Below are 18,214 nucleotides of genomic sequence, written 5' to 3' on the forward strand. Positions count from 1 at the left end.
TAATTATGAAATCCTATTTAAATGCTCAATATAGTGCTAATAAAAATATCAACACGATACATAGTACAAATAAATTTTATATCAGTTTATCTAATTTAAACTCTACTTCAAATCTATTGAAATTTTTATTTTTCATTGTTTTATTTCTCTCAAATAACTTAATTCTAATCAAGTTAAATTTGGGAGATAACAATTTAAGTTCATCTAACCCAAACCAACTCAAAATTGTTCCAACAAATTTGAGTATTAATTTCTTCTAAACCAAATTAGGTCTAATCCATTTATCCAACCCTAAAAGAGACTTTGTTATTTTCAAGATAACACGTATTTGAAACAAATTTTTCTATATCCATAGGTTACCCAATCAATAAATACGATCAAGATAAAGGGGAAGTTTTAGAAAGTGTAAAACATAGCTTAGTATGACTTGAGGTCAACCTCATTTTGAAAGATGTTAAGAACCCCTTATTGGATTAAGGCCATTAAGTCCTTTTTAGGGTCCATCCCTAAAAACATAACACATGTAATGAAATAATAAAAGGACAAAATAACGATATTATTATCTGAATTAATATTATATATATATATATATATATATATAAATATATATATATATATATATATATAGTTGTGGAGCAAAAGGGTGAGGTTCATATGCTGAATTTGAAGACTACATTAGTGTCACATAATATGACATGTTGTCGGTAAAGTATATTAAACTATTTGTATTATTAGAGACGTGTATGTAAGCATATCCAATAGTACAAGCATTAGCAATAATAATATTATTACTAACACTCATTTTTTTAAAATATTATGTTAAAATCATGAAAATTAGGCCTCTTTGTTTCTAATATTTAAAAATAAATAATAATCTTAATTAGAAAAAAAAAAGTAGCCGTAATGTTCTTGAAAAATAATAATATTAAATATAGAAAGAAAGAAAAAGTCAAACCATATATTTGGAAAGAAAAATAAAATTATAGAGTACTTTTATTATATAAACCCATAAAGTTGTTGTTGCAACTATCACTTAAGAAACCAAATTAAATATTTTTCGATTAATGTATGGAAAGTATAGAAATATTTAATTTTTAAATGGTAGAGAATTATTTAATAGTTTTTGTGATGACCCTTATACACACACAAAATCGAATTTTCATTCACGATGAGGTAGCTATAAAAGCAAGTGCTGCCCACTATTGCCACACCCTGCAACTCCAAAACCACATTGCACTTTTCATCCATTTCTGAAATCACTTTTGTGTTGATTTTTCTTCTTCTTCCAAACATGGGTGAAGCTCCAGAAGTGTTCTACATTAATGGGTTCTCAAAGTTTGGGCACGAAACCCAACAACAAAACCATGTCAACGATCAGAACCATGACTCCTCTTGGTACGAGGAAATCATCGATGATGATCTCAAATGGTCTTTTAAACTCAACAGGTTCGTCATTGCTTCAATGGTCTAAGAGTTCAAACAAAATCTTTCTATCATTATGTTTCTTATCTTGCTTGATAAATATAGTTTTTGCTTTGTTTCATAATCTTAACTCTTTTCTTTTCTTTTCTTGTTTCAACAGTGTGCTCCATAAAGCGATTAGTGAGTACCAGGACATAGCTCTCTTGGATACAAAACGTTTTGGAAAGGTTTGCAAGCTCTTCTTCATCTTCTTCTTCTACTTCTCATAAACCAGAACAAAATGAAACAAAATTGAGATTAATTATGAATTCTTTTTTCTATTAATGGTTGTAGCAGTATCAAGAAGAAGAAAAAAGGAGGGAAAAGTTTTAAACAATATCGAGAAATCTAATTTGGGTTTAAGAGCTAGTTTGACGTCATATTAATGTGTCTTACTTATCTATAATTTCATAGTTTATAATGTTTTAACTAAAAAAAAATGTGCTGGTTTAAACTTGTGATGATGAATATTGATGTTGCATACAGGCTTTGGTGCTTGATGGAAAGATGCAGAGTGCTGAAACGGACGAGTTTATTTATCATGAATGCTTGATTCACCCTCCTCTTTTGTGCCACCCTAAGTAAGAACACATGTTCCATTGTTGAATCATGTTAGAGTTCATGAATTCATTATGGTGCATGGATTTTTTTATTTTTTTTTTATTTTTTTTTAACTTTAAATGGATTTTTCAATTGTTTAAGTTCTCAAAAACTGTTAAGAATGATGGCTTCTGTATACTATATTATGACATCAATTACAAAAGTAACTTTTTATTGAAAATGTTCTAAGTTTGAAATATTAAATATGACATGATGATCTTGCGAACCCTTTTTTTTGGTGAAATCAGAATACTATATTAATCGTGTTTTATAAACTAATTATAAATTTAGTATTTATTTCTAATGTATCCAATATTAAATTAAATATTACATAAAGTTCACGCATAGTTTTATCTTTTTTTCCATACAAATTAGGTACGTGTCATATATAATGATGAGATTTTGTGAAAAGAAATATATTAAAAAGCAAGATATAGATTTCGTCTTAAAATATATATTTTCGTTTTCCTCTTGATAATTTTTAAATTTATATATATATATATATATATATATTATTTATCACTCTCTTCAATAATGATTAATAATGAAACATTTTTTTCTGATACAACAAATTATATTATACATAAATTAATTTGTAGAAATTATTTCATTTTACCTTCCCCAAAAACTTATTTTAAACCATACATAATCTAATTTTAATTTATATAAAAAATATTATATATTTTAATTTCCTTTTCCAAAAAGAAAAGTGTATCTAAGGCTAAATAGAACACCCATCATCCTTGTTAAACTCTCTTTCTCTAATATCCATATATACAGTTTTTATAATAGAAAATGTACTGAAGCCGACTCAGGAATCTTATTGATTTGACTATACATATTTTTATAATAAAACATGAATTAATTATTATTTGGCAATTAACCTTGAACAATAATTCTGGTGTTTCTTATGCTTACTTCATGAAATCTAGTTTAGAGAATAATTAAGATAGATAGGAGTAGATGATTATGGTTCTTGGTACACATGATTGGGCCTATGAACCCTTCACTAATATGAAGAGACAAATGTTAATGATTGTGGCAGTCCCAAGACTGTGTTTATAATGGGGGGAGGTGAAGGTTCTGCAGCAAGGGAAGCCCTTAAACACAGGTCAATGGACAGAGTGGTCATGTGTGATATAGACAAGGTTTGTTTCTTCTCTACCATACATTATTCGTTTCTTCCTTAGCCGTTCATCAAATTCAAAAGTTAATTATATCCATAATCATATCAAAATAGATTAAGGATGTTTTTCATTTATAAATATAGGCACCCAACTATAAATATTATTGACCCTTGTTGCTTTTCTTGTCAGAAAGTTTATATGAACTATTATAATAGCAAGTGAATGATTGATAAGATAATGGGCATATTTGGATATTTTTTTATAAGAGAAAATAAAAAAAAAGGTTTTTTAGAAGTTAAAATTAGTTTAAGTTAATTTATAGAAATTTTCTAAACTTTTTATTTTTAGATGGGTGTAAACTAATTTTCAAATTATAAAGAAATTTATTTATTTTTTATTCTAATTTTTTTTATGGAGAAGTTTGTGTTAATTAGACACTAAAATATTATTTAATGGAACAACTTTATAGGCAGATAGTGTGGTTTATTGTAAAGGATATATGTACTTTTATAAAAAAAAATAATGTAAAATGTTACAACAAGAATTTAAAATATATTCTACTAATTTCATGTTTCAACTGTTAATTCTTGCAGGAAGTGGTAGATTTCTGCAAAAAATACTTGATTGCAAATAGGGAAGCATTTTCTAATAAGAAGCTCGACCTTGTCATCAATGATGCCAAGTAAGTAACTTGTTGTTGTTAATTCTTTTATTCACAACTGTGAGTTTAATGACTATATATTAATAACAAATTGTTATTAGTATAAGTTTTAAGGTAACTATTCTAAAAATCAATAACCTTAACATATATATGATTGTTTATGATATGACATCAGAATTCAACTACTTTTGCATTCAATATTTTATTGGACAAAATCAATTTTTGTGGGTGTGAAAGATTTTTAACCATAAAAGTAGTTTATTAAGGTTATTTTTTTAAGCATTGAAGATTGTCTAATATGTATCTGAATAGTACAAATTTACAAATAAGAACATGTAACTTTTTTGAAGGGCTGAATTGGTGAAGAGAAAGGAGAGATTTGATATTATTGTTGGAGATTTGGCAGACCCACTTGAAGATGGGCCTTGTTATCAACTCTACACCAAATCCTTCTATGAGAAGATACTGAAACCCAAGCTAAATGATAATGGCATTTTTGTGACCCAGGTAGTTATCAGTGACAACCCTTTTAAGTCATGATGAGAAACTCTTAGTTTTCACATACTCAACAAAGTTTGACAAAAAAAAGTTTGCATCTTGTGTAGGCTGGACCAGCAGGTATCTTCACACACAAAGAGGTCTTCACTTCTATATATAACACAATCAAACAGGTCTTCAAATGTAAGACTGTGTACTTCAAGCCCTTTATTATGTGATTCATCAATTACAGATATCATTAACAGAGTCAAAATAGCACATGATGTTCTGTTGGAACTGAAACTGAAACTACAGAGATTTTTTGGTGCAGATGTCATTGCATACACAACTCATGTACCATCATTTGCTGACACATGGGGATGGGTCATGGTATGTAAAAAGAAGGCTTTGTTTCTTTTATTACTAATGGTTAATTATTCCACAAGTAAAGTTTCAATAATGTAAGATACGTTGAAGTAACTATATATAGTGTGAGAGACTAAAATGAAGTACTGTTTAGATATTTTTCACAAGAATTTTTATGCTTTCAATTTAGGCTTCGGATCAACCACTATCAATTTGTGCTGAAGAAATGGACAGAAGAATCGCAGCAAGAATAGATGGGGAACTTCTCTATCTAAATGGTGCTTGGTTCCATTCATCTACAACCATGAATAAAACTGTTTACCAATCGTGAGCACTTGCAACTCAAATCCATAATACCAACAACATAGTCCTTTATTGGATTTTGACATGATGTTTTTATGATTGTTGCAGTCTGCAGAATGAAACTCATGTGTACACGGAAGAAAATGCTAGATTTATTCCAGGACATGGAATGGCTTTTCGCCTCTAACGTTTCAAACCATAGATAGAGGGGTATTGTTTCTACCTAAAGGATGCATTATTAGTTTCATTGCCATTGAAGTATGATCTGCTTGGACTCTAGGTTTTTATTGTTTTTTCTTTAAAAAATAGGTTAAAAAGAAGTAAGTGTTTATAAATTCTCTTTAGTCTTAATTCAAATAAATAAAGTCAAACCTTTTTTATGTTCTGAAATAGTAGTTTTCAGTTGAAGCTAAGGGATTAGAGGTATAACAACTCACTAAGGGATTAGAAAGCTATATATTCTCAGTACACTAAAACAAGTCTCACATTATTTAAGAATTGAGATAAAAGTAATTAATAACACATTGTTACCATTTAAGAATAAATCTGTGAAATTTGCAGAGTCCAAACAGATAACAGTTTAAATTCAATGAAACTATCAATGGAGCAACCTTTGAGGTCGAATACAGAAACTCTTGCATACTCTGACTCTCACCTCAAATCAATGTGTGGTACAGTCTAGGTTTAACTTCGAAGTTAATAATCAGAGGGCACATTCAATTTTTGTAATCCATGCTTATTATTATGCATGTTTTCATTTGTAAATTGGTGTTAGAGTATGTTGGAATTTGCTGTACAGAACACATATTGGAAGGACTGGACATTCAAAACAATAAGAACAACAGCAATCACATGATTCTATCAATGTATTACTACTGTCTGCAATTTCCTTAAGTTAATTTCGATTAATGCTCCTCGTTCAAAGTAATGAACCATGACAAAGAAAACGTCTCATTTTGACTTAATTAAGGAGTATAAGTTCAGCAAAAAACAGCAATTGATAAAGAACTTAACTTCAACACTCATTTTATACGAAGTTTTCATAAATTTTAGAAGCTAGTTAAAACAAGTTGAAAAATCCTTTTATAAGATTCATTCAAATAAACTAAGAAATTCATAAAAAAGGTATATATGACATTTATTATTAGTATTAATAGTTTCTATTCCAAACCAAAATTTTAGAAAATGATGCTTGCCATGATTACTCAAAAAGCAACATGTAGGAATGCATATTACCAAAAGTAACATGATTACTCAAAAAGCAACAAACAAGAAGTAAACCAAACAAATAAAATTTGTGCTAAATGCATATTGCCAAAGCAATTACTGGTATATAAACTAATTAACCTGCAATTTCTTACATCAATAAACAGTGCAACCACAAAACTTTGGTATAAACTCAAAATATAGACATATAATAAACGTAGTGTAGCATATATAAATAGTTGCATAAACTACAAGGAACACAGAATGTTAAAACAGAGGAATGAATAAGCAAAAGAAAATGTAAAGTTCCCATACAACACCAGTCTCAAGTTCTCTTAACTGGATCAAAGTTGGAGACTCCAATAACAGCAGCAAATATCGCCACGAGCACAAACCCACCAGCCGCAATACTTAGCAGAAAGTTTTGGAGCGAAGGAGAGAAATCATACGGCGCTGCATGAGCCACTTCAGGAATCACCATGCACGATGCTACTGCAGCAGCAGTGAGACCCTTCACTGCTTTTTCCTTCAAAGACGCTTCCATGTTGAGTTTTTGTAGTTTTGGCTCTGACGATTTCTTCACCGCACTCCTCTTCAAGAAGGCTTCGGAGGGAGCAGGGTTTGACTTTGACATGTTCTTGGTGGCGGAGCTGTGTGAAAGAACCATTGAAACTGAGAGAGAAGCCATTTTTTGGTGCGTTTTGATTATTGGTGAAACATTTTGTAAAGGTTAGAAGTTTAGATAGTGGGTGGAATCAGATATGTGGTGGGAAATTAATATTTTGTGATGACGTGGCATGTGTTGTGCCTGGAATTGGGGATAGGGTTATTTGGGATTGATCACTTAGATAGTTTAAGGTGTCAAACGATTTAGCTTTATGATCCATCAAAGAGGATAAAACATTGTTTGGTAGCGGTGGCCTTCGCTGGTTTTTTTTTTGTCCTGTTTTGTTTAGCTGGTTTTCTTATGTTTGTTGAGTTTTGTTCCTCTTGTTAGTGGTTTTTCCTTTTTTTTATTGTGAGTGTTTTCATGATATGAAGAGCACACAATTTTCTAATAATAAAAATTGTTTTAAATATCAATAATTTTTTTAATTTTTAAAATAATATTTAATTTAATTAATATAATGATTCTTTATTTTTAATTTTCTATCTAGTTATAATAAATATGTAGCCAAACAAAACTTTGGAGAATTATAAAATAGTCCTCTCCTCGTGATTTTTTTTTATGACGATCAATCAACTGATTTAATATGGAGAAAAAAAAAACTTTCAACCAGACATACATCCTTGTTCAATATTTTTTTAATAGAATTTTTTTAATTTTTATTCAAAAAGATTCAAAATCATTTGTATTTCTAATACATATGCAAGAGAAAATTTGTAAATAGAAACTACAATTTATTAGACAAAAAGTTATTATTCTGTAATTTGATTTAAAAACAGGCAACAGTTAGATTGCCAAAATACAGAACTTCATATAAATCAATAACACAATTAAATTAATGTAAAAATTGTTTAGTCCTTGTTATGTATAGTGTCCTCCTTCCTTGAATATAAGGTCTTATACAGTATTCTGAAAGCTGTAGTTAATTTATTTAGTGGAGTAATAAAGTGTGTAGATTAAGGTAACAAGAGAATGATGGTTAATGATAAGACTAAACGAGATTGTTGTTGGCATAAGTTTTGAGAGAAAGAGTGATTGTGGCAAAGGATGGTCGAGTTGTTGGATTTTGGTCCCAACAAAGAGAAATAAGGTGAAGAAGCTCTCTCAGTTTTCCAACATCATCGTCATCACATGGAAGCTTAGGTCGAAGCTTATTCTCCACAACTTCCATGGCAATCTAATAATATAACATCAAATAACGTTTCATCAACTTCCTTATTAACATTAACATTAACATTAACATTCAAGTAATTTATATACCTTGGTGGGACCATATTGTGTCTCAACATAAGGGTAATTTCCAGTTAGTAGCTCGTTCAGTATGATACCAAAACTGTATACATCACAATTTTCATTGTAAGGTTCACTTCGGATCACCTCTGGTGCCATGTAAACGTATGTTCCTGAAAATAATACAAACATAATTAATATCATTATACGCCACGTTTTAAGAAAAGAAAAAAAAAACCCTACTTTTCATCATTTGGAAACGTTTATAGATATGATTACACAGTTTTGGTATTGAAATTGACAAATTTTAAAAAAGTTATAAAAATAGATAACTCATGTGAGGAGCACAATTTTAATTTGAAGAAATTGTGTTTATCGTTTTGATTTGAATTTTTTTTCCCAAATCAAAATTATTGATCAAAAAGTGATTTTTTTCAAGTGAATTAGTACTTGGAAGCGTGTTCTGATTGTGAAGAAGATGATTTTTTTTTCTTTTGCTGAGTTTTTTTTTTTTTGTTGGGTCAATCACACAGGTTTAATTTGAGGGATTTTATTTTTACTATGTTTGTTTTTACACAGTAAAAGGTGAGAAAAAAATTTGTAAGTGTATGATAAATTTTGGAATGATATTTTTATGGTCCTATTGTATAGTTCACTATTTTTTATAAATGAGTTGGATATCTTAAATCACCACAAGAAATAATGATGGTAGAGTCCCCAAAAGAGCGACATAGAGTAAAAAAGAGTCTCTACATGGGACTAGTGTGGGCTTAGCGTCCCAATAGAAATGAAGGCTAATGTTTTGGTGGCTATGCATTAGTGACGACCTCCAATGAGACACAAATCCAAAAAACAATAGGCCCGAATGATTCTGATATCATTATAAGGTGAGGTTTACACCCACTTATATACTATGAAATGTCCTAATATCTAGTCGATGTGGAATCTCCAACAATAATTAAACTTAGAGTCAACATTGGGGACACTACGTGAGAAAACAAGTGTAAATAAATTGTTGTCATTGGGGACACTACCTGGGAAACAAATATTAGCGTCGCCTAGACATACGCTAAATTTAATAAAATATTAACTTACATTCATTTTGTGTTCCCATTCTCGACGCAGTATCATTTTGCAACTTATTTTTTTTTATTGCATCTACTTTGTGTCCACATTCTAGACGCTAACTTATTATTATTTTAATAATTTTTAACTTGCATCCACTTTGTATCCACATTCTACACTCAATATTATTCTGTCACTTATTTTTTTTTTCTTCATTGTATTTACTTTGTGTCCCCATTCTAAATGCTAACTTATTATTATTTTAATAATTTTTAGTGAGTTAAAGGCTTTCATTGTGGACACAATGTTTGACATTTATTTTTGTGTCCAACTTGAGTAGACTTCATCCTTGCTAGTGACTTCTTTTTATAGCCCTCACTTCTTGTTGGAAGTTAAAGGAGATTTTTCTTGTAGTGAATACTCTTTTATTTATTTATATTTTTTTTTCTGATAAAAAAATTACTTAAAAACATCATAACTTCTTATAATTTAAACAAATATCTAATAATAACATAATAAAATTGAAAAATTATAAAAAATAGAAAAATTGTAAAAATTACGAACTGAAAAAAATTAAAAACTAAAGAAAAAGTCAGAAGTCACACTACTTCAGTTTTAAAAAAATAAAAAATCAAATACGATTTCAGTTAAAAAAAAATTAAAATCATCTTTTGGATACGACTTCTAACTAAAAAAAATGGAAACGAAAGTGGTATATCTAAATACTTCTTCAAATTAAAATTCTCTTTTCTTACATAATTTTTCAATTTTTATAATTTTTTAGATTTGTAAAAACTAGATTTGTAAATTCCCTTCATGATTCATGTCGTGTTGATTTAATACTTATCTTTAAAGTTTCCTGTGATTTTCTTTAGTTTACTCTAACTTTTCTCACCTTATCTGTACCACTAACATTACTAATGATATATAATTTGTAACATTTCATAAAACTATCACTTATGTTTAAAATATCAGGATGAGTATGAGACCCATATTTTTTTTTTTTTGAAGGAATTTGAAGATCCAATTTGTATGAAAGAGTATTCACCATTTCTTTGAGGACTCTTTCTTCCTACACCTCCATACCTTCTTCTGCCATCCCATACTAAATGTAAAAAATACTGTTTTCTTCTTTTTTGTGTCACCTCCATACATAATCCAAAAGATGTTTTTGGATCTGAAAGTGTTCTTGAGATTTATAAAATCCGAAACTCTATTTTGCATTTGAAATAAGTCTATGGATTATGTAATCCGAATATATTCTGGATTACATAATCCGGATATAGTTTGGATTGCATAATCCGGAAGTCAATCTCATATTTAGAAAAGACTTCTGGATTATGTAATCCAGAAGTTAATCACACATATAAATACATAATCTAGAAACTAATTTATATATAAAAAAAACTTATGAATTATGTAATCTAGAAACTAATTACTTTCAGATTACATAATCCGAAAGCTAATTCTAAATCTAGAAAAAAACTTTCAGATTATATAATTCAGAATTTTTTTAAGGAGACTTCCTTTGAGAAATGGTGTTTACCTGTTTCTCCGGTTAGGGCCATTTCTTCGTCACCCAAGAACCGCGCGTGGCCAAAATCCGCGACTCTAACGTGCATGGCGTCATCAAGGAATATGTTGCTGGGCTTCAAGTCGCGGTGAAGGAGTTTGGGCTTCTGCTCGTGCAAGTACTGCATGGCTTGGGCTATTTCCAAGGCCCGGCCCAGTCTCTCTTGCAAGGGTGGAAGTGGCACCATCCGCTCCCTGCGCCGGTTCCCAGGCCCATGGAGCCACTCCTTCAGCGTGGTGCTCAGGTACTCCGTGACCACCCACGCGTGGTGGGGAGGTTCGATACACGCGCCCATGAGCTGAAGCACGAACCTGTGGCGCTGCCGCGACAGCGTTTCGAGCTCCTGGGAAAAGTAAACGACGCCGTGTTGGTTTAGACGGAAAAAGTCTTGCGATATGCATTTCACTGCGACCTCAAATCCACGCCATGTTCCTCTGTGAATCTCTGCGGTGCTTCCTTCCCCAATTTTCTCTTCCAATTTAATCTACGCATCACAAAATTTCACATATAATCATAATTAGTTTTTTATTAGTTAAACACTTAAATACCTTTTAAATTTTTTTAAATGTTATAATTGTATTATCTAATTTTTTGTATATTTTATTATTTATTTATTTGCTAAACATGTTTTTTATTTTCATCTTATTGCTACAAAGTATATCAACTACCTTTCATCAATAGTTCACTTTTATAGAAAAATTAATTTATTAATAGTTAAAAATAATTTATCAATAATAAAAATTATTTATTAACAATAAAAATTAATTTAGATATTAATAATTTATTAATTTCTAAAATAATATCTAATTTAATTAATATAATAATTAATTGTTTTTTATCTTTAAAATTAATTTTTATTTAATATTTTTTTAATAGTGATCGGTAATTACAACATAAATTAAATAAGAGACTAACATTGCAATCATACTAGAATGTTACTGTAATTATTAAATAATAATTTTAAAAAAGCGAACTAAATAAAAATTGTTATAGGCAAAGAAATGGAATATATTTGAAACTTAGGTTTGGTTTGAATTCATATTTTACAGTCCAAACTGAAATTATTTAAAATAATTTATTTTTTGTACATTCAAAACATAAATATGAGACTAAAACATCAAATTAAACTTGCTCTCCATTTAAATAAAATGTTGAAAGTCTTGAAGAATGTTTATAAATTATTCACAATCTCCATTCTCAAAAACTGTAAAGCTTTTGAACGTACTGAAAGAATAATAACCTAAGCCAAAAATTGATAGATCATGAAGTCTTGGAAGTTTTTTACATATTCTTTATTAGTGAAGAAAACCAAACTCACTGAACTTATATGTTTATAATTAGTAGAATGTTATATGTAGTGTAAAATAAGTTTGAATTTGGTATGTATGATTATTGAGTGGAAGATGGATGAATACCTCATTTGGATGAATGTACCAGCCATTGGTTTTAGCTTGATGAATAATGGTTGCAAGATTGGGGTGGTGGGCATGGTGTGGTGGAGAAGTGGGAATCTGAGGGCTGGAAATGGAGTGAAGAGAGAGTGGAGATTGTTGAGAATCACCATTGTAGTTCAGAGTCAGATCCAATATTCCATTTTCTTCTGCTATCTCAAGACAATGTCTCAAGTACTCTTCTGTTCTTTCCATTTTTCTCTTGTACATCACTCCTACTTCTCTTTGCTTTCTCACTTCCTTTTCCAAATCTTCCACCTAGGTTACCATCAACAAATTTTTCATCCCACACTCCAAAATTTATTATCATGCATCATTCTAATGTTTTGTTAATTACTTATAACATTTTCATATAATGTGTTATGTGTTTTTTTTTATCAACAAGAAAAAATAAAATAAATATGGATAACTTTAAAGATCATCCAACCCTTATACAATATTAACATCTGCCACTCAACTCTACTATTAGAGACAAATCCTCCTCACAAATTGCAGAACAAATTACTAACCAAACTAAGAAAAACAAATATTTCTAATTGAGTACATATAAACCAATACAAATCAGAGGATCAAGACATCAATCTAAGAAGGAGATACAAGCTAAAGAGACATTTAAAGTTACTCAAAATCCTCCTCATACATGGGTCATAAGTTTTTACTCTAGTTATTAATATTTTAGTTTTTTATTCTTAATATCACTCTTTACATGTCATTAACAATAGAAAAAAAAAATATCCACTATCACTATTTAATCATCAATGATAAGTTTATTATTCATTTTTATAATAATTATATTGAAAATCACACTAATAATATGTATCTTGTTACTAACTTTTATACTTAAGTAATAAAATATTTTTATATTATTTTAAAAAATATTATAAAAAAGTAATTTACTATATTGATGTAACCATTAAACTCTAAAGATATTATATAATGTAAGAAACACATGGTCACTAACATTTATAAGTAATAATGTAATGTCACAGTTAAAAAAAACAATAATGATGATTTATTCGGCACAATGGTAATATTTTATTTTTAATACAAGAAACACAACGTGAATAATTAAACTTCTCACGATATTTTTAAGAGTGCAAAAGAATTATCAATATTTAGCATTTAACTTATTTATAAAACACCTGTAAACTTAAACTGAGACTTCTCAATTAAGGTTTTAATTAACAATCATTATATAATTATAGTGGAAACACATGCTGTGTATCTGATTTTTTATTTTTATAATTTATAGTTAATTGTTATAAAAAAATAAAAATATAGTATAAATCAGTAATAATAAATATGAAATTATAAGTAACTATTCAGTAGAAAGTGAAAAAATAATAATATATTTTATTTAAATTGTTTCGTAAATAAATTAATCGTTCTGTTTATTCAAATTATTTCGTAAATAAAATGAAAAATCGTTTTGCTGATTAAAAAAGAAAAACAACAAATACAAAATTAAATTCAAAATTGTATACAAAATAACAAAAACGGTTATTTAGGAGAATTCTCTTTATATTTAACTGTTCTTTTAAAAAAAATATATAAAAAAACAGTTACAAAATAATAAAAATAAGAATAAAATAGAAATAAAATAAAATACTAGTATATAAAATATTAATAAAATGTAACTGATATCTCAACTGTTCCTCCACATTTCTTTTAATTCATAACTGTTTCTCCACCTCTCTTTCAATTTAGAACCGTTCCCACTACGTATACTTGTAGAAAAAATAAGAAATGACACAATGACTATAATACAATAATAAAATTAAATATTAATATAAGGATAAAATAGAAAAAAAAATGAATAGCAGTTAAGAGGGGAATCCCCTTTATATATAGGTATAGATGAAGCTTCGGTAAAATAGAAAGTAATGCATGCTATGCTATACTAAATTCAATGTTAGTAATGAACTTGTCCGAATAAAATAAAATTTGTAATTAATATTTTACATTAATAATAAAAAAATGAACAATCAGCGATAACTGCGGTATTTGTCACAATAGTCAATAAGTATAAAAACTTTCTAGATTATTATTTAAAATTTGAAAATAATGATATTTTTATAGATATGCAGAAATCACGTTTGTGAATAACAAAAACCAAACTAATTCAAGTTAAATTGGATGTATTTTTTTTCAGTAAATTTGTTAATCTAGGTAAAATGGATTATTTGTATAAAAAAAACTAAATTGTATGTATCTATTAAAAGAGGTAAATTTCTGTCAATTTACTTTTTATTTACAATATTTAAACCCAAGATATTAGGAGTGTACCAATTGTTCTGTCTTATAAGAACGAATCCATTAAGACGGTTTCTTTCTGCACCATATGAATTTCTTTTTCCACCTTATTATCTTTCAAATTTTCTAAAATTATCTTTTATTTCTTATTTGAAAATCTAAAAAAATATATAATTTAAAAGTCAAAATTTATTCTAGAAAAAGAAATCTAAAATATAAAAAATGTTAAAAAAAAATCCAAAATACATTATGAAAAAAAATTTCTAAAATTAAAAAATGTGTTCCAAAAATCCAAATCCAAAAATATATCTCGGAACACAAAATCTAAAAATGCATTTCAAAAAATATGTTCCAAAAATATATTTTAGAAATACTTTTTTATCCACACTTTTTTTATTATAGTATTTATTTTTTTAATAAATACTATAATAAAAAGAAAAAACTTAAGTGATATAGAAATTTATAAAATATAGGATCTTAGAGTAGTTTTCTAGGTAAAATAGAAGCAAATTAAAAAAAATCAAAAAATATCATTTTCATAAGGGGCATTTTCGTCCTTTTCAATGAGATTGGGGGCAGAAATTGATATGGTGCATGGAGGACTGTTTCTTCCTGCACCTCCATATCTTCTTCTGACACCTCCATACACAACATGAAAATACAATTTTATCCTTTTTGCGCCACCCCCATATAATAGCTTCCGGATTATGTAATCTGGAAACGCATTTGAAAAAAGACTTCCGGATTACATAATCCGGAAGTTAAAAAAGACTTCCGGATTATGTAATCCGAAAAGTAATCATTCATATGAAAAAAGACTTCCGGATTATATAATCCGGAAGCTAATTACAAAATTGAAAAATGACTTCCGGATTATGTAATCCAGAATATTACAGAGGGGCATTTTTGGAAATACGAAAATCTATGGAGGTGAGAAAGAAGGTATGGAGGTGCAGGAAGAAGCAGCCTGCATGGAGAATTTGTCATGTTTTAATTGGTTTCTTTTTGCCCAATATAATTTTTGGGCTTAATCCAACAACCTCTTCGGCTCTACTCTTGGCCCATGGATCAAAGTTTTATGGCTCTGATTTTTGGTGAGAGAATATTTAATAGATTTTTTCTGAAATTCTTATCTCATTTACTTCTTGTCACTTTTTTCAATCACATTTACTAACCCTGGACTTTAATTAGTGCTAAAACGAACTAGGACTTTAAGTGATATTTTCATGTGACTCTTTCATTTAGAACTTATATTACACTTTTTACATCCTTTTTACTACTTCATACTTATTGAGAGAATTGTTCAGTTTAGCAAAAAAATAATTATTTTGTTTGTAATTGAAATATTAATTTTCAAAATTCTTAATGTATTGAGAAAAATATTAATAAAACTAGACTTTTAGCATATGTATATATTAATTCTGGCTTTTCAAATTAATCTCTTGATTAAGTCAAAACATTGATATATTCATTTTAAGAAAAACTAAATTTCGGTTTGGATTGCATTAATACATGCATGTATGAATCCAGAAACAAAATTCAAGGGGCATAAATAAATAAAAAAAGTTCATCTAACTATTGTGCAACACAATTAATATACTATTTTATAATTATATTTTAAAATATTAATTACATATTAATTCATCAAACCGTATGATAGATTAAACACTATTTTTTAAGTAAAATTACAGATATCATTGATATAAGAATATTTGTAATTATAATATTTATGTTAGTTATAGTTTTGTAGCAAATACTAAATTAATTACTCCAAAAAATCAATAAATCAAATTAAAGCATGTGGTAAACATAATTATTGCTTTGAAAGAATTTTTAACCTATTTTATTTAAATGGTTAACATGTTTCAGTAAATTTTAAATGAGAACCTGTAGAGTTAATATATATATATATATATATATATATATATATATATATAAGTACTAAAAAAACAATGTTTAACATTGTCGTAAATTTTAAGTAGTCAATCCGTAAATAATATTAATAAGCATGCCTATCTAGTAAAACTTAATAAACTATCTTTATTTTCAAGTAAATTATACTTAAACTAATCTAATGTGAATATTAATAAAATCATTTGATTGCAAATACATTACTTATAAAATTTAAAATAGTAACAGTTATAGGGGAAAAAAAAGAAAACATTAAAGAGAAAAAGATAATCTAAAAGATGAAATAATAAAAATATTTTCACAATCAAGACTATCAAAAGTAAAAATAAATTATTTAACCAAAGAAATAAAAAAAATATTATGTCTTTCAAAGAAAAACTATAAACAAGATTGAATGAAAAAAGAAAAGGGAAACAAAAACAATTAAATATCATTATATCTATAACTAAATAAAAATATTATCTTAATATTAAAATATTATATATATTTATATAAAGAGAAAGAAAACTATACTGAGAGTGTAAAACTTAATATTATTATACCATCATAAACCATGATATAGTCTAAATTTGTTAACTTTTACAGCAATTATCTTAATAGTAGTTTTTAATTAGTTCATAATGTAAATTTTTTTTTATAAGATGTGTGAGTACATGCATGATCATTGAAGTAATGTATAAAGCATGAAGCACACCTTTTGCAGTAGTCTTTGGTACTGTTGCTGTTTTGGATGTTGTGGAGATGTGGAAGCAGAGGAGCCTGTAGTCTTACTATTGGTGAAGCCTCTGCAGCACCCTACAAGTAGAGGGCTTGGTGGCTCCACATTCTTCTGTGCTTTGGCCCTACAACTAGGGTTCGATGACTGTCGAGACAGGTAAGGAGAGTCTCCCTTGTGCTGAATTTTAGGGCTGTTCTTGAAACTCATCTTTCTTAACTTGATTCAACTTTTTCTGTGCTCCCAAGGGCAAACCCAAATGGACTCATGAGGGTCCCTTAATATGGTCTTCCACCATTTTTGTTCTGTAGTGAATGCCACATAGCTGGCAACAATGACGGATTTTATGAAGAACACATTACTCAGACAAATGCCTTGTTGGGTTTCTTTCACATGCTTTTGTTTTGTTTTCATGAAACATTGGCTTCTACCTGTCTTTGGAACTCTAGATAATAGAACCATTATATATAATATTTCGTAATAAGCTAGGTCATGAGTTACTACAATGAATTTTAAGAGTTAAAAACGATGTCGAAATATGCTAAGGTAATGGGTGCCAACTTTGGCGGAGTTTACAACACAATTTACCAGAGCATACATAGGTTTAGGGTTTATATAATCAAACCATATGATTAATACCTACTAAGGTAAAAAAAAACCTCAAGTTTGTTCACGTCTTTTTGAGATTATTAAATTCGAAATATTATTTGCTTTTATCTCTAGCGAGTTGGTGAGAGTTTTTCTTCATATAAAGTATATATATAGAAAATAAAACTATAAACCATTATTGGTTATATATAATAGTTGAAACCAAACTATCTCAAATAAAGAATAATGATTCATATAACAAATTTCATGTGATTAATTTATTTTTTGAAATGTTATACAAATTGAACTTAGTAATACTTTTTTTTTCCTTATTAGGACAAAACACTAGGGAGAATACATCAAGCAATGTAAGAGTTAAACCAAATGAAATTAGAAATTAACGAGGGTGGGTTCAACTAAGAATTAATCCTTAAAAGAAAAATGTATTGTTATTTAGTATATTAATACATTTGTACATTAATGGATAGACACTATACATTGAAAACACGGGACTGTTCCAAAAGGTTGCAATACATTTTTTTATTGCTTTAGTACCTAAA

At 28.2% G+C, this 18,214-nt stretch overlaps 3 protein-coding genes across 5 annotated transcripts; 1 reads left to right on the forward strand and 2 right to left on the reverse strand.

Moving 5' to 3' along the window:
- The first annotated feature begins 1,186 nt into the window (after window positions 1-1,186).
- On the forward strand, window positions 1,187-5,860 carry ACL5 (S-adenosyl-L-methionine-dependent methyltransferases superfamily protein). Of its 3 annotated transcripts, none has more exons than XM_068620004.2 (11): window positions 1,187-1,446; window positions 1,583-1,649; window positions 1,948-2,042; window positions 3,107-3,209; window positions 3,782-3,870; window positions 4,200-4,356; window positions 4,455-4,530; window positions 4,658-4,716; window positions 4,883-5,019; window positions 5,104-5,205; window positions 5,557-5,860. In XM_068620004.2, the coding sequence occupies exons 1-10, from the start codon at window positions 1,292-1,294 to the stop codon at window positions 5,180-5,182; spliced, it is 1,017 nt and encodes a 338-aa protein (XP_068476105.1). In that variant the 5' UTR covers window positions 1,187-1,291; the 3' UTR covers window positions 5,183-5,205; window positions 5,557-5,860. The 3 variants fall into 3 exon arrangements, with proteins under 3 accessions (XP_068476105.1, XP_068476106.1, XP_068476104.1); XM_068620005.2 differs by having other exon boundaries at window positions 5,795-5,860; XM_068620003.2 differs by lacking the exon at window positions 5,557-5,860 and having other exon boundaries at window positions 5,104-5,385.
- Window positions 5,861-6,382: 522 nt separating this feature from the next.
- Window positions 6,383-7,272, reverse strand: LOC137816731 (uncharacterized). The gene has a single exon (XM_068620006.2). The coding sequence runs from the start codon at window positions 6,887-6,889 to the stop codon at window positions 6,527-6,529; it is 363 nt and encodes a 120-aa protein (XP_068476107.1). The 5' UTR covers window positions 6,890-7,272; the 3' UTR covers window positions 6,383-6,526.
- Window positions 7,273-7,694: 422 nt separating this feature from the next.
- Window positions 7,695-17,300, reverse strand: LOC137815408 (serine/threonine/tyrosine-protein kinase HT1). Its single transcript, XM_068618549.2, has 5 exons — window positions 17,046-17,300; window positions 12,152-12,445; window positions 10,710-11,220; window positions 8,129-8,271; window positions 7,695-8,045 (listed from the first exon to the last, which is right to left on the reverse strand). Exons 1-5 carry the CDS (start codon window positions 17,274-17,276, stop codon window positions 7,860-7,862), a joined length of 1,365 nt encoding a protein of 454 aa, XP_068474650.1. The 5' UTR covers window positions 17,277-17,300; the 3' UTR covers window positions 7,695-7,859.
- Window positions 17,301-18,214: the final 914 nt, after the last annotated feature.

This window comes from Phaseolus vulgaris, chromosome 1, assembly GCF_051622355.1.
Source record: "Phaseolus vulgaris cultivar YP4 chromosome 1, ASM5162235v1, whole genome shotgun sequence".
Classification (NCBI taxonomy): Eukaryota; Viridiplantae; Streptophyta; class Magnoliopsida; order Fabales; family Fabaceae; genus Phaseolus; species Phaseolus vulgaris.